Raw genomic sequence first — 14,865 nt, forward strand, 5'->3', positions numbered from 1 at the left:
GAAAGACAGGATGGTAAATTGTTAGTGTTGCTTCTTCTACTGGCACCTACCTTAATCTACTTTAATTAATCTTCTAAAAATTTTACGTGTAACTGGATATACTGTCATGGGCTAGCTTTGACAACATCCCCCAGTTTGACAAAGGGAATTAATTAATTAATGTTCATAGTGGACGAGCAGTAGCATTCACATGCAAAAACTAGTGGGGCATAAAAATAAGGGTGTGCCGTCTTCTAATAAAATAATCAGACATACATTCCTTCTTGCAATTTCATCTGGAAATGACAGTGGAATTTAAAATGTTCAGGATCAACTTTTCAAAGTGGCCTCCCCCAGTACCTAAAATTTGAAAATATCAAGTTAATTTTCCAGAATTAAGATTCTGCAGACATAAGAACTGCTTTTTGTGTGAACTGTATTTTTATGGGCATGTGCAACAGAGGCCTGGGTCTGCAGGAAGAGTCTTCTAGTCTCTGTCACCAAGCTGAGTTCAGCAGCAAGGGAAATACTACTTGCTGCCGCTGGGCTGGGGCAGTGAAGACAAAAACAGCTTGACCTTCAGAAATACTTGATACTAACCTAGCCAACTATGTATTGCCATTTGTTGGTTCTCCTGTAGTTGCCAAAAGTGGGTATAGGATCCTCTGACAATCTCTGGGAAAGAATGGGATGGAGGTGGGCCCAAACAGATCCAGAGCAGATGAACTGGCATGGTCACAGCCCCCATTCAGACCAGGCCACAGGAGCAGCAGCCAGGGACTACTTTTAAGTCCCTAAAGCAAGTAAGAATTAACCCCATGCCTCTTCCCCTCTGTGCTCAGCAACACATTCCTCCCCTCCTGCTGTTGTCCCCAGCTGACCTGGGGCAGGGGGGGGAGCCCCAGAGCCAGGACTCTACAGCTGCTGCTCCCACAGCATGATCTGCCTGCCTTGGTGGGAGGGGAGGGAGGGAAGCTGGGATCTAGGGTGTAGGGCTGGTTGCTGCTCCTCCAACCCCCTTTACAGGTGAACTTCTGACTACAAACTAGAATTGTGAGCCCCAGAGCCAGGCTTAAAGAGGGGGAACCCACCTGTTGCCACCATCACTGCTGCCATCACCAGCTGAGCCCAACTCCCTGTGCATCCACTCCCCGCAGCTCCAGCTGCAGCAGGGCAGGAGAGGCTCTGCAGTTCCCCCGGCCCTGTATCAGCCGGGGGCAGTGGTAGATGGGGGAGGCGAGGTGCTACTGATCACTCAGGTGAAGGAAGGGGGTTTTGAGGGGAGAGGAGGCGGGGATTCTTACCTTATTCAGGGACTTAAAAATGTATCTCCCCGGCTGCTGCTCCAACAGCGTGGTCTGCCTGCCTGCCTGCCTGCCTCGGTGGGGAGGGGAGGGAGGGAAGCTGGGAGCTGGGGTGTAGGACTGGTTGCTGCTCCCCCATCCCCTTTACAGATGAAGTTCTGACTACAGACTAGAATTGTGAGCCAGTAGACCTTCCTTCTAATGGAAAAGTAAAGAATCCCAAATCTTTTTAGTTTGCAACTCTACTCACAAGCTTCATAGACCAATCATTCATTTGCTGCAGCTACTGCTGGTCCTCTTCCTCCCTAAAGATCTCTTTCCAAGACTTCCTTTACAGAAATGAAGATATTCCTAAATGCAGTCCATCACCTAATAGCCTCCTCACTTACTCCTTACTCTAGCATTTGACACAGAAACTTAAAATGGGCAGATGTAACAAAACAACAAATCTAAATCAACCCTACTCCAAATACTGTATGGGTTTAGAGGCAGTGGATTAGCAGAGTTAATTGCAAGTAATAAAATGTGATGGAATTTGACATAGCCTTGAACCAAACTCTCAGATCAAAATTTTGTGAAACCTAAATTCACACTGAAGCTCAGACCCATCCTGTCACAAAACAAGAAATAGGATTTAAGCACATGGAAAGGACTGACTCCATACTAGAAGAGTCAACCAATGTTCCTATATTGATTCAAATGTTTAACAGATCCTAAATTAGCAGTTCTCCCTTACCTTAAGGGCCTCTGTAGTTACAGACACTATTTCTTTCTCTGTTTTTTTCCTCAAACAATTAACTATTGCAGAACTGGTCATCTCACAGCCAGCTAGATTAGCAATTACCTGTAATCGTTGAAAAACAATAAAAAAGGAAGAGATGACAATCATGTGACAGCCAAATAATTTCATACCTGCTGATGTATGATGGATTTTAAATCTGCCCACCATAACCAAATTACAGTGTAGGTGTCTGTGTGCGCACTACAGTACATGGGGACATGAACAGGATCAGCAGACTGCAGGTCCTGTTCTGAAAGATACTCAAATCTTGCTGAAGATCATTCTATTTGTAGGGACCTACTTTATTTGCGGTTTCATGGATTTTACAGAAACCATGAAACGCAGGATTGTCCACAAAAAATTAACAACAACAAAAATTTAATAAGAATAAAATGCCAACTTCCAAGTGGGAGTCAGAGGTCCTCATTATCATGAGGGAAAGATGCCAGCTGGCGGGGTGGCACAAAGGGCAGCAGATAAGGTTGCGTCTGCCCCCTTGTCTCTCTTCCTCTGGCCAGGGCCTCTGCAAATCAGCACCAAGAGGAAGGGCAGCCAGCAGTCAGGAAGGCAGTTGCCCACACATCCCCCCCGCCCCCTCCCCAAGCCTCTCCACTAATCGGTGCCAAGAAGTAGGGCCATGAAATGACTGTGGAATTAGAGCTTTAGGTCACAATCAACACAAAAATTGCTAAGTCCTCCCATGATTTAGGTAGACGCCAACCCATTTGCAGTACCTTCTATTTTTTCAGTCAAACAGTTGCAACTCATTTTTAAAAGCTACCTTAATCTTTAACCCTATTTACTTTGGCGTTCTCTATTGTAATGCAGTATAATTGCTAGTAAATTTGGCTGCAGTGGCACAACCCATTTGAAATTGTGCGAGATCTGATTTTCTGTGTGCTCCCTTTGTTATTCTCCACAAATATATATATTTTTAATCAAAGAAACATTAAGAAGAAAATTTGAGATTCCTTGGCAGATTACTGCTACTAATCTATGTAAACTTAAATCCACCATCCCTTCTTGCTTCATAGTTCAGGGCAGCACAGGCATTGCTGGGAAAAATAAGAAATCAGAATTTAAGATTAAAAGAAAACTCTACACACACCTAGGAAGGAAAGAGAAATGAGACGTAAAAGATTATTTTTCTAGGTTGTGAAAAGGGTTGAGCACAAACACTTGATTTGTAATTTGAAATTCAACTTTGAGAAGTGTCCAGGAACAGAAACTCAGCATTTAAGAAAGAAAGAAATGAAAAACAAACACCTCCAAGAACTTACGCGAGTAAGAGCTTGAGGTTTAGAAATGGTACTACCAGGTAAGTTCACAACCCCGCTCTGTGATATGGCTTTGTGGAACAAGCCTTTGGACATGGGAGACAGAATCTACAAAAAACAAAGTACAAATTATATATCCATGATGCTTGTTTGCTACAATGCATGAATAACTTTGCTTCTCTAGACAGACTGAAAAGCAAGGCTCAACTTTAGAGTTGTTCAGTAATTTTAATATAAAAGCAGTCATGGCAAACCTACATTAGCACCAACGCTGATTCCTCCTGCAGATTCTCCAAATAGGGTGACAGATTCTGGATCTCCACCAAAAGTATCAATGTTTTCCTTAACCCACTGCAGAGCTGCCACTTGATCCAGCAACCCCCAGTTTCCACGAATGTATTCATCACCAGTACTGAAATCAAAAGAGAGAATTCTAAACAAAACCACCAGTTTTCTTCTCTGCTGCTGGGAACACAGAACAAACATCACCAGGTATTTCAAGTGTCATGACAAGCATGCGTCTAACCCCTCAGATATGTCATTGGGCAGCAAAGCCTGCTGTGGATCACTTCAGCCTGCAGAAGAAGAGTTTTCCACCACGCATATAAACTCCAGCCAGACCAATTTTGTTTGTATTTTATAATTTTCTGCAGGACAACAACATTTTAAACGTTGATCAGTGCATGCAAAGCTGGTCCAAACAGGTGCCTCCTTATCATAAAAATCAATAATAATAATACAATTAATTGTTTGGGAAGATGCAATTTAGCAAGGAGAGGAAAAAGTTCCATATTTATGTCTCCAAAATCATCAGGTCTGGGCCTAACCAAGTTGCTGCTCAGCCATGAGCACACTGCCTTTCAAGAGATGCAGTAGCATAACTGGATGGGTGAGTGAGCTGGGCACCAGCCCTGGGTGCCAACTATGACAGGGAGCAAGAATGACTGTCCTCAGGAATCTATGCCATGGCAAGTACAGCCCTGCACTGTCTGGCCATAGAAGTCAGGCAGATGCAGCCTTGCACCCAACAACATATGGTGGGGGGGCGTGGAGAAAGAGCTCACACACACCTGGGAGTCTTCACCATGAGGGGTGCAGCCCTGTGCCCAATAGTATAACTGTAGGTGGAGTGGGGGAGTGAACATATACTGACCACAGGATTTTTTTTTTGCAAAAGTATTTATTAACATGCAAACAAACACGAAGCTCCACTTGCAACACTGCCAAGTGGCCCCTGTGGTTCACTTGGCAGCTCAAAGCACACTAAAAACCTGTTACACAGTTTGCACCGCGTATCCGTGAGTCCATCTCCATACCTGCACTCCCACCCACTGCCCTCCTCAGAGGGCCTGCTCCTGAAAAAGTCCATGCCAGACCCCTCTCTACCAGGTGAGATCTCCCATTTCTCTCTTGTTGTCCTCTTCCATCTTCCTATAGTACCAGTATATTTCACTTAGTCCAGGGGTGGGCAAAATATGGCCCACGGGCTGCATCCGGCCCGCAAGGCCATTCTATCTGGCCCACAAGGACCCTAAAACCCCCCCTGAAAATTAAAATGCATCTGTCCTTGGTTCCTGTAAAAAATGACAGGAACCAGGGGCAAGTAGGACCCAGGGGAATCCTCGGTGGGCTCCTGCAACACCAGGGCCCGCCCCCACAGCCAGAAGCCCCAGCAGGGGCTTCTGGCCTGGGACCATGTAGCTGCCCTGGCAGGAACCTCAGGTAAGGGGGGAGAGGGGAGGACCCCAGGCAGGGAAGGAGCTGGTGCGGAGGGCAGGGAAATTTGGCTCCGCCCCCGCCCTGTGGCTGGTGCTCCCTGCTGCAGCGGCTCGCAGCCCACATAGGGCTGTCCTAAGCAGGCACAGGCATCCCCATGCAGGTTATGAGTGACTGCAGTGTGGGGCGCCAGCCATGGCGCAGGGGAGGGGCTGCTTTTCCCCGCGCTCAGCACCAGCTTGTAACCCACCCCCGTTGCCAGCCTGGGCCCTGCGCCAGCTCCAAGCTTGCCCATTGGGGCTGCACCGCGGTGACAGCAGCTGCGGCCTCCCCACTTGCTGCACCCGGCAGTGATTGCTGCTGCTGCTGCTGCCCACCTGGAGCTCGCGCGCTGGGCAGTACAGGGACAGTGGTGGCAGCCTCACTGCAGCCTACTGTGGTGTGAGCTCCGGGCGGGCAGCAGCAAATGCTGCCCAGTGCGGCAAGCGGGGGGGACTGCAGCTGCTGCCGCTGCGATGCAGCCCCAACAGGCGAGCCTGGAGCCGGTGTGGTGCCCAGACTGGCAGCGGGGGCAGGTTACAAGCTGGTGCTGAGTGTGGGGGAAAAGCAGCCCCTTCCCTGCCCTGTGCCTGGCACCCTGCGCTGCAGTTGCTTGCAGCCTGCGTGGGGATGCCTGTGCCTGCTCAGGACAGCCCTGCGCAGGCTGTGAGCGGCTGTAGCAGGGAGTGCCGGCCACGGGGCAGGGGAGGGGCCGCTTTTCCCTATGCTCCACACCAGCTCCTTCCCTGCGCTGCAGGGCTGGGGGGCACTGGGAGTGAGCGGGTGCAGGAGTCAGTGGGAGCACAGGGCCCACACCAGTGTCCCAGGGCCAGCACCAGCAGGGCCCAGAGCAGGGCAGCAGGTCCCAGCCAGTAGGGGCTCTATGGAGCCAGGCCAGCTCCCCCCTCTCCCTGCTGGTGTAGCCCAGCCCGGCTCCACAGACCCCTGCCAGCCTGCAACCCGCTGTCACTGACCCTGGGACATTGGTCCTAAGACATTGGGACACTGGTCCCAAGATGGTGACCAGGGGGTGGGGCACCTATCAAGGGGCAGGGCTACCCATGCAGCCCTCGACAGCTTGCCAAAACTGGGTAAGCGGCCCTCTGCCGGAAATAATTGCCCACCCCTGACTTAGTCCCATTTTAATACGGTCCTCGACTGTGGGGTCTGAGTGTTTGTTTATGAGCAGCTTCCTGGCTTTCCAATGTGCATACCTGAACCAGGATATGAACTGGTCAAAGTGAGCTGTTGGGGTCAGGTGCCCACAGAGAACTGTTTCCCTGGCCAGGTCTCTGCAACCTGTCACCACCAGGAGGAGAGCACAGACTTCCTTCAACACCTCTCTGGCATATGGGTAGTCCCAGAAGAGGTGGTCGATTGTTTCTGCCTGCCAGGAGCAGGTCTGTCTTGAGCAGTTCAATGGACCGCTCTGTTCTGCGCTGTTTTTTGGCATGCAGGGAGTGCTAGGGGAGAAGGGTCTTACCTGCCTGGGTTCTCATTTGAGTGGAAACTGATACTGCTGATGCTTTAGCTGAGCTGCTAGTACTGGGAAACAACCAATAGTGCGGGGGACCCCTCATAGCTCCCTGTTTGCACCCCCCCCCTCCCCCCGAGGGGCAGGGCTGACCCTCCCATGGCAAAGCCCCCCCAGGTGAAGGGGCATCATTTGGCCCCCTCCCTCATAGCAGATACACTCCCTATGGCTGGGTAGCGCAGGGCTCTCCATAGCATGCAGAGACACCAGGATGGGTCAAACCAGGATAATGGTTTAGATTTCAGCACCCATGACCAGTGCCTCTCTCGCCTCACCCTAATGATGCTACTGCAAGCTAGTAAGGACATGGTCACACACTTGCATGCCTGAAGCAAAATAAATTGTTAATATTGTAATGATTCTTTTTTGACAGGGCAGTGAGTATGGCGGGTAGGGCACCTGCAATAGAAGAATCCAAGTGACAAAATATGGAATTTCCCTAGAAGGGTAATAAAGAGTTGAAGTGTTCATACAACAGTTTAAAAATGCAGACAGACACAGGAATGGGAAGGTGGGCAATAAAGATGCTTTAGGAGGAAAAGGAACCCTGTTCAGCGTGGGACAAACCAAACCTAAAAGAAATTGAATGCATAGTTCAGAGAAAAAGACTCCATCACTGGCAGGAGAAGTCACATGCAGGGAAGGAAGTTTCCTGGACTCCCTAGAAGATGCTGATCCTAAAGAATGATTAAGAGAGATGAGGAATCTGAAGCAGAAAATGAAATGTGTGTTTATTGTTGTGCATGAATCTAACTTTTATGAGCTGTTTACGGTGCAGGCCTATTGTTTTTAGAAGCCCTGTGCAATTCCTGAATCTGTTTCCATAATCATGTGGCCCTCAAGAGGCAAACTGCAAGATAGCAGAGTGCACGATAAGACAGACTCCAGGGGGGGCGCGGGAGTCTGAGAGAGCTGACCCTAGTGTCAGAGTCCAAGCAGCTAGACTATGGAGGTCTCAAATTGCAGAAAGGAGCACTAGAAACAGATTCTACTCCCTGCAAGCGTGCTTCAATTCAAGGAAGCTTAAAGGCACACATCCTGCATGTAGGATCCAAACATAGCAGCTTGACCAGGGCTTGTGACAGTGTCTTACCTCAAGAATCCAAGGATACCCAGCCTATACTGGATGATTACCACGACCACATTTTCATAGGCAGTCAATGCTGACCCATCATATGCTGAAGCTCCACCTAGCGTGAAACCTCCTCCATGAATCCACACCATAACCTGAAATAAAAGAAGGGCAGTCAAACTGCCTGCCATCCTAAATTTGGTCATTTTGTAATAAAATGTAAGCACACAAAGAACTGCATATTGCATTTTCTATTTTAAAATTCTCTTTTTAAATGGCAGGTGAAAATAAGTTCATGTGGCTGGTATTGTTAGGAGTCATTCATGCTGTCCATTTCTAGTTTCTTTTATCACCATGAACTTGATAAGACACCTCTAACCATCCTTCAGCTTTCATTTATCTCTCCAGTGTGATACAACTGGAATTTATAGTGGGTCAGAGACCATTCAACACTAACCATGCTTCTTATCAAGTGTTTTCCAGTTTTTCTGTTATTCAATTATTTATACCTAGCCTTGGACTTTGCATTTCTAAACAAACGCATTCCCCTCCATGACTCAGCAAGAATGCTACGGCTGTTTTATGTTACTGTACAGCACGCAGGAAAGTGGTGAACACTTCGGTGTAGAGTCCAAACAGCTCCCTGTCCCAAACAGCTGATTTCGAGTCTGGCACAATAAAGTGAGGTAGGGGAGCAGCAGGGGGAGGCTGAGGGAATGAAGTACAGGGTTACCCAAGTAAAAGTACACATCATGGTGTAGTAAAGGACTAGGTCAGGAGGAGAAGGGAATTGCCTTATACCTTGGTAAGCTCAGCTCAGAAAAGATACTCAATGCACAAAATGACAGAGACAGGGGAATTGTGAAGAAGGTTGTAGGAGATGCAGACAAATAAAAATATCAAGACTGGCACTGTTTGCAAAGAAAAATACTGGGGGCGTAGAAAGCAGAATTGCTGGTTAAGAAAGCAGGGGCAGAATTCAACTGGGTCTTCCTGGTGAAGACTGGATGTTTGAACTTGATAAAGCAAAGCAAAAACCAGGGCCAGAGAGCACAAGGAGGAGTGGCAGCATGAAGAAGGACACAAAGAAAGGGATCCTCACAGTCGTGTTTGGTCTGGACGGGGTGACAGGGATGTCTGGGGACAAGGGAGCTGCAATAATCAGGATATAAATGAAGACAGATTGGATGAATGGGATGACCGTGGTAAATTGCATTGGCACCACATACAGGACAGCCAGCAAGGTTTGGAAATGGCTTGGGTTAGAGGGATAAGGAAGGGGGAAGAGTCCAGGCCTGGGAGTACATGAACTATTCCCAGGTGTTACCAGGAAGAACGTACAAGAGACTGCAGGGGTATTTGTGCTTACAGCCCATTTATTCTCCTATGCAAAATTGCTGAAGTGGGGCCTAGGACTAGAGGGGACTTAAATTAGCACTATAGGGACAGCCCTACATTGTATAGGGCCACCTACAACTACCTCCCATTGCATGCTCATGAGACATCTCCACATCTGTGTAGCTATGCTATCTCCCATGTCCTGGATCACTGCCAACCCTTCTCAGAGACTAGGAGTTAAGATAAGCCCACCAATTTCTGTTATGGTCTGCTGGTGCTATAGTTAAGATAGGGCCATTACAGGAAACTGTAGCTAGTACTCTGACAAGGGTGGGGGTGTGAAATCAGGTACATGCATGTGGCGCTCTCAGGAAGGGAGCTGCCAAGCAGGTCCTGAGCACCCACCCACCCACCCATGCCAAACTCAGAAACACAGCAGCAATGCCCCTCAGGGAGGGGGGGAGGTCCTACACAGTTGCTTTTAAGGTCTGCCCCCAGAGTGCTTGCGAGCAGCAGCCTGGGGCACTGGCTTGCCCATGGCACTACTAGGTCTGACCTGGATGAGTGAGAGTGAGTGAATGGGCACACTCAGGAACAAATATGACCCAGAGCACCCAGGACTTGCTAGAGACATACCTCGAGTGACTACACAAGCTAAGGCTGCTATCGGCAGAATCCACATCCAGACACGGCTTGGCTTTGCTTCGCTTGCCAAGCAGAGGAAAAGCATTCATGAATAGGGGTCTACCGAACATGAGGCAGATCCCAGGGCTGAACACAGCAGGGGCTCCCCACACCTCTGACTGTCAGTCCCACCCCTCCTTGCAGATGGCCAGACAGCCTGAAACTCTGGTTTAATTACCCTGATATTAAGCCTGGGGAAGTCATTAATCCATGTGTTATTAAGCCTGGATTAATGGCTTTCCTGGGCTTAATCAGGGTAATTAAACCATGGTTTTGGGCCATCCTCAAGCAGTGGCTCACTGCAAAAAAAGCAATCTTACTGGCAAGCAGAGAAGCCCTGCAGTCTTGGAGCACAGGGAGGATGCTTATAGCAGTGAGTGAAGCAAGCAGCCCCTCCCTGGGGCCACACACCACATACAGAACATGTGCTATGGTGAACCCAGAGCGACGGGTAAAGTTATTAAGTGCTGGCAGTTCACAGGTCACGACTGACTTGCTGCCTTCTTCCCCTTTCCTCCCTCCACAAGGGATGGCAAGCTCTTGCAGGGCTGATCACCCCACTCGCCGCCGTGAGCAGCACCCCCCTGCCCTCCCTCCATCTTTCCCCTTCCAGCTTCTCCATGTGCTCCAAGACTGCAGGGCTTCTCTGCTTGCTGGTAAATTTGCTTTTGTTTTTTTTTGCAGCAAGCCTGCCAAAAGCGCAGAGCCCAAGCTTTTTCATGAAGCCTGCCAAAAACAGCAGTTTCTGCAAAAATTGTGCAACTACGATTTCAGTAGGTCCCTATTCATGAAAGGCTCTAAAGAGAACAATGATGAGCTCACCAGAGCTTGGAGCCAGCAGACAGCTGCCTTCTGGACACCCTAGATACCTGGAACACAATGTCAACCAATGCATGTTGTTGCCAAGTACCATCTTATGTAACCTGAAGCCAAAGAACCCCAGTGCCCTATTTTAAGATTAGGGAGGAAAGACTTAGAGGACATTATGACCAACTTATTCCAATCCAGTGACAGAATACAGTACAGCACAGAGGTCAAGCTTTGCTTACAGGTAACTTGGCTTCCTTGTTTGAAGAGGCAGGAGTGTAGACATCCAGGTATAAACAATCTTCAGAAATTTCAGTGGTAGGATTTTCAAATTTTTGAAGTATTTTCAATGTTTCTATCCACGCCAGGTCTTGTAGACACCTGCATACATACAAACAATACCAACATCAAATAATGAAAAGCATCTGACAAAGCTTTACCTGACAAAGATGGATTTCTGATGATAATGTTTCTGAAGATTCACACACTCATGGAATAATCTAAAATAAGTCTATTTTAACTTGCTATTGTTTTTTCATACTACAAAATTATTTTGAAATGCAGAAAATCAGCTTTGATGAGCTGAAGAAGCAAGAACTGAAATACTGGTCCAGATAAAAATAGAAAAAACATTTACCCCCCACGCCCTACTGGCAAAAAAAATTGAGGGACACAACACTTTAGCTGCAGCCCAAAAGAAAACCAGGGCATAGTTAAAGAAACACGGAGTTGAGACTGCCTTACCAGTCAGTCCAACACGTTTTTGGACCTGTAGGGGTTATTTTCCTTTTATTTTTAGAAACTGTACAAAAGATTGGAAGTGGACATCTAATGCATAACATAGGACTGCATGACAAATGGTGCCCCTAAAAGTTACAACTGTTAGACAGTGATATAGACTGAAGCAAAATAGTTTATAACTACCCTACCAACAAGGGTCTTCCTGACCAGAACTGAGCATGGACATCAGGGGTAAACATGGCACCCCTCTCTTTACATTTCTTCCACCATCTTCCTCTGATCCAACACATCAAACAGAAACCACAGAACTTTGCTTTCAAGACCGATCTGGGTCCATCCCCCCTCTACCTGTCATTTCTCATTGTGTACAGAGAAGTCGACTCCTATCTCTGATCGGCCGGTAATGCCAGCCTCTAGCACCCTCCTGGAAAACGTGTGAATAGCACTTTCACGCTTTTGGCCCCTCCTGCTCAAGAGGGGTTTCTCACTGACATCTATGAAGCTGTGTCACATCCCACCTTCAAGTTCTCCTTTGCCACAAGTGCCCACAAAAATCTTGACAATGGTGAGGTACTGGCGTGCCAGGACAGTGAACTGCTATTCTGGCCAGTGCTTTCTTATGGTCTGTTCCTACCTTCACATCTGTCTCCAACCCCTGACTGCCTTTGGTCTCAGACATAGGTTGAAGCCTCTGGACCAAGGATCATCTTTTTTTGTTTGTTTGTTTGTTTGTACGTTGTTGTGCAAGACAATGTCCCAGGCCAGGGTGCTAAGGTGTAAGCAAGTTGCCTAGCCTGCTGGCTTCCACAGGTGGGTTTTGCTCCCCGAGAAGTTCCTCAGCTAATCCTCCCAAATGAAACATGGCAACAAAGCAACAAACAATCAGACAAAGCCAACCCCTTCTTCCTTATCTCAGGTACTAAGGGGGGAGCCTTTCTCCTCTGGCCCCAACACAAGAGCCTGGCCCCTCCTTGTAACAAACTGTTCTGCTCACAGCTCGTTTTCTTTACCCTTGCTTGCTCTAGGAGCTTGTAGCTCCTAGCAGGATGCTTTCTGCTTAGCCAAATTCCCCATACGTAGACTTTCTCAACAGGACTATTTCTTCACAGAAACATGCCATCCTGTTACACAAGGTAATACTGATATCACCACCAAAAGGGTGCAGGGAAAAGTTATTACAGTGTACACAAAGCACCTTGGGAATTACAGTTAAAATTATTTGCGTGTAAGATCCTATTTGGGCAGCTAGATCCCAAGTAAACTGGCTCATCAGGTTTTATTTTCCAGGATCCTCTCTCAGTGGGTAACAGAGAGAACATCCAAAATTATAAGTATAAAGTCCCATTGTCATTTTCTTTTTCTAAAATGTGGTACCTTTAATTTAACACCCAACACTGACTTGGATCTCTAGCTTTATATTAACTACTGAAAATATAGCTGTTAGGGTATTTTTAGTAAGGAATGAGACCATTCAGTTCACAAGAGAAATGGCAGGAGAAATTTTAGAAGTTCACGTTCTTAATAGGACAAAACATAACTACCCCACTGTTTTCAGTAAGGTGTATATGGCTAAGTTTAGCCTAATTTAGCCAATAGAGCAGCTATACAAAATTGAAGGCAACTGGATCTTACATTGGTGGGAAGGAAGTCGAATTTCTCAGCTTGCTCCATGGTTCAGGTGGTTGTGGTGGGGAAAACCTAAGAGGTCCAACAGGTGGTTTTGCAAAAGGAATTCCAAGGAAAACATTCACAAGTCTGTCGGCTCCAGCTACGCTGATCTGTTTTCCTAGGAGTCGCCCATATTTGGTGACCACTTCCGGTTGTCCACTTTTTTGCCCTGCGTAACAGAGATAAGACACTGACATATTATTTATTCTGAATTATATATTTCATTCTAAGATTATGGAAACCCAGGCCAGAAATAAGTTGCAATTTTAACAGGGATGTTAAATTAGCAAATGGATGCGGTAGGCTCTTCATTACTTTATGTTTTTAAAGCATTGGAGTGGATGTCAGGGGAGCTACTAGATGAAATTCTTCAGCCAAGGCTATGTAAGCATCAGACTACCTGTGATCAATCCAGTCACTTCTGTCCTTATGATCTTTTTTCCGTATTTTATACTGGACAAACAGCAGAAAGATACAATAACATCTACTGAAAGAAATAACTTTCTTTACAGTAACTTACTGGAATTTTTTTCAGTATAGTCCCAATCAGAGGGCAGAAATACATTCCAACTACGGTAGCCTCATGTTGCCTCGCCAAACAAACACAAATGGGTTTGCTCAAAGTGGTTACTGAACACTGAATTGATATAACATGGCTACTTCCAGCATGGATCTGTAGTGTCTCTCCTTACACTGGTTAGTTTCTTTCCCAGCATGTGAGCTCTTAGGGCAGAAATCAAGCCTCCATGTGTGTTTGTACAGCTTCTCACATGTTGCGAGGCATTGCTGGAATCAATAACCATTAAGAAAGGGTAATTCCTTTCCTTTGGATCAATACCTCTCCTAGTGCTGTGCCTGAAACCATGCCCAAGCAGGGATGCTCGGGAAAATTAAGGTGAATCAACTAAAGGTGTGAATTTCAAGCACATAAGCTAATTCAACCCCTGCATGGATGCTCGCTTTCAGGAATTACGTGGCCTTGAACAACTGTATCTTAATCCTTGCTATAGTGAACTAAAACTACTTTACTCCTAAATGAGAGTACCTTTAGGGAGGTTAAAAGTCCTTGAGTAGACAACATTTTAAGAAATCGAGTTGCTTCTTCCATAGTATTTCATCCAAGTGCTGACTTCAAGTCAAGTCCAGCAAGCAGCTGAACATCCTCAGCTGTCAAAAGGCCTCCTGTGTGCTGCCGCTGTAGATCATGGTGATGCTGCACCTAAGCTTCTGAGTATGTAAAGGTCAGTTTCTACTTTCATCTGCGTACATCTGACCTGGAGCAGAGAAGATGCTTTCAGATGGTTCCTTGAAAGCAATCTCACGACTATGCCTGCAGATGTCTACTTCCTCCTTGTGGAAAGGAGGGATCTCCTGATCCACTCCAGCAGAGTCTTATCAGCCTGCCGGGTGAACTGAATTGGTTTAATTACGCTGCTGGGAGCCATTTCCCACCCCAGGTGCCGGCGAGAAGAAAAGAAGTAAAGGAGAGTGTCTCAGGGCACCTCGGTGCCCCTGCTCCTAGAAAGGAGAAACTGCCAGGGAGCGAGTGAGCGCGCCCTGGCCTGACATAACGAGCCCAGCTGAGGGTTGCTCAGGTAATGAGCGCAGCTGCGGGTTGCCGGAGCAACCAAGGGGAACCAGCTGCCTGTAGGAGGCAGGGCCTGGCCCTTATAAAGCTCAGGGCTGAGGCAAGGCTGGCAGTTCTCTGCCAGCAGCCGGAGAAGCAGGAGCTCACTCAGCCAAGCTATGGGAAGGAGCCTGAGTTGCAAGTACAGCTCATGATAGCCCAGGAGGCTCGAGCTATGATACGGAGTTATGGCCATGCGGCTTGTGGTTATGTTACAGCCTAGGGGCTTGTGGTTTTGCGTTGTGTTTGTGTTATTACACCCGGAGGCTTGGGTGAGGCTGTAGGGGTTGGAGGAGGC

The 14,865-nt window shown here is 47.4% G+C and overlaps 1 protein-coding gene across 1 annotated transcript in view; it reads right to left on the minus strand.

Annotated features, from left to right (window-relative positions):
- The window catches only part of CES2 (carboxylesterase 2), a 37,575-nt gene that overhangs the window by 11,616 nt on the left and 11,094 nt on the right, over positions 1 to 14,865 (minus strand). Inside the window, exons 2-7 of the mRNA XM_014595607.3 lie at positions 12,905 to 13,109; positions 10,774 to 10,912; positions 7,724 to 7,857; positions 3,600 to 3,753; positions 3,345 to 3,449; positions 2,020 to 2,127 (exon numbers count right to left, since the gene is read on the minus strand). Of these exons, the coding sequence (XP_014451093.2) occupies positions 2,020 to 2,127; positions 3,345 to 3,449; positions 3,600 to 3,753; positions 7,724 to 7,857; positions 10,774 to 10,912; positions 12,905 to 13,109 (845 nt within the window). The remainder of the gene's footprint in view (positions 1 to 2,019; positions 2,128 to 3,344; positions 3,450 to 3,599; positions 3,754 to 7,723; positions 7,858 to 10,773; positions 10,913 to 12,904; positions 13,110 to 14,865) is intronic.

The sequence above is a fragment of the Alligator mississippiensis genome, chromosome 10, assembly GCF_030867095.1.
Source record: "Alligator mississippiensis isolate rAllMis1 chromosome 10, rAllMis1, whole genome shotgun sequence".
Taxonomy (NCBI): domain Eukaryota; kingdom Metazoa; phylum Chordata; order Crocodylia; family Alligatoridae; genus Alligator; species Alligator mississippiensis.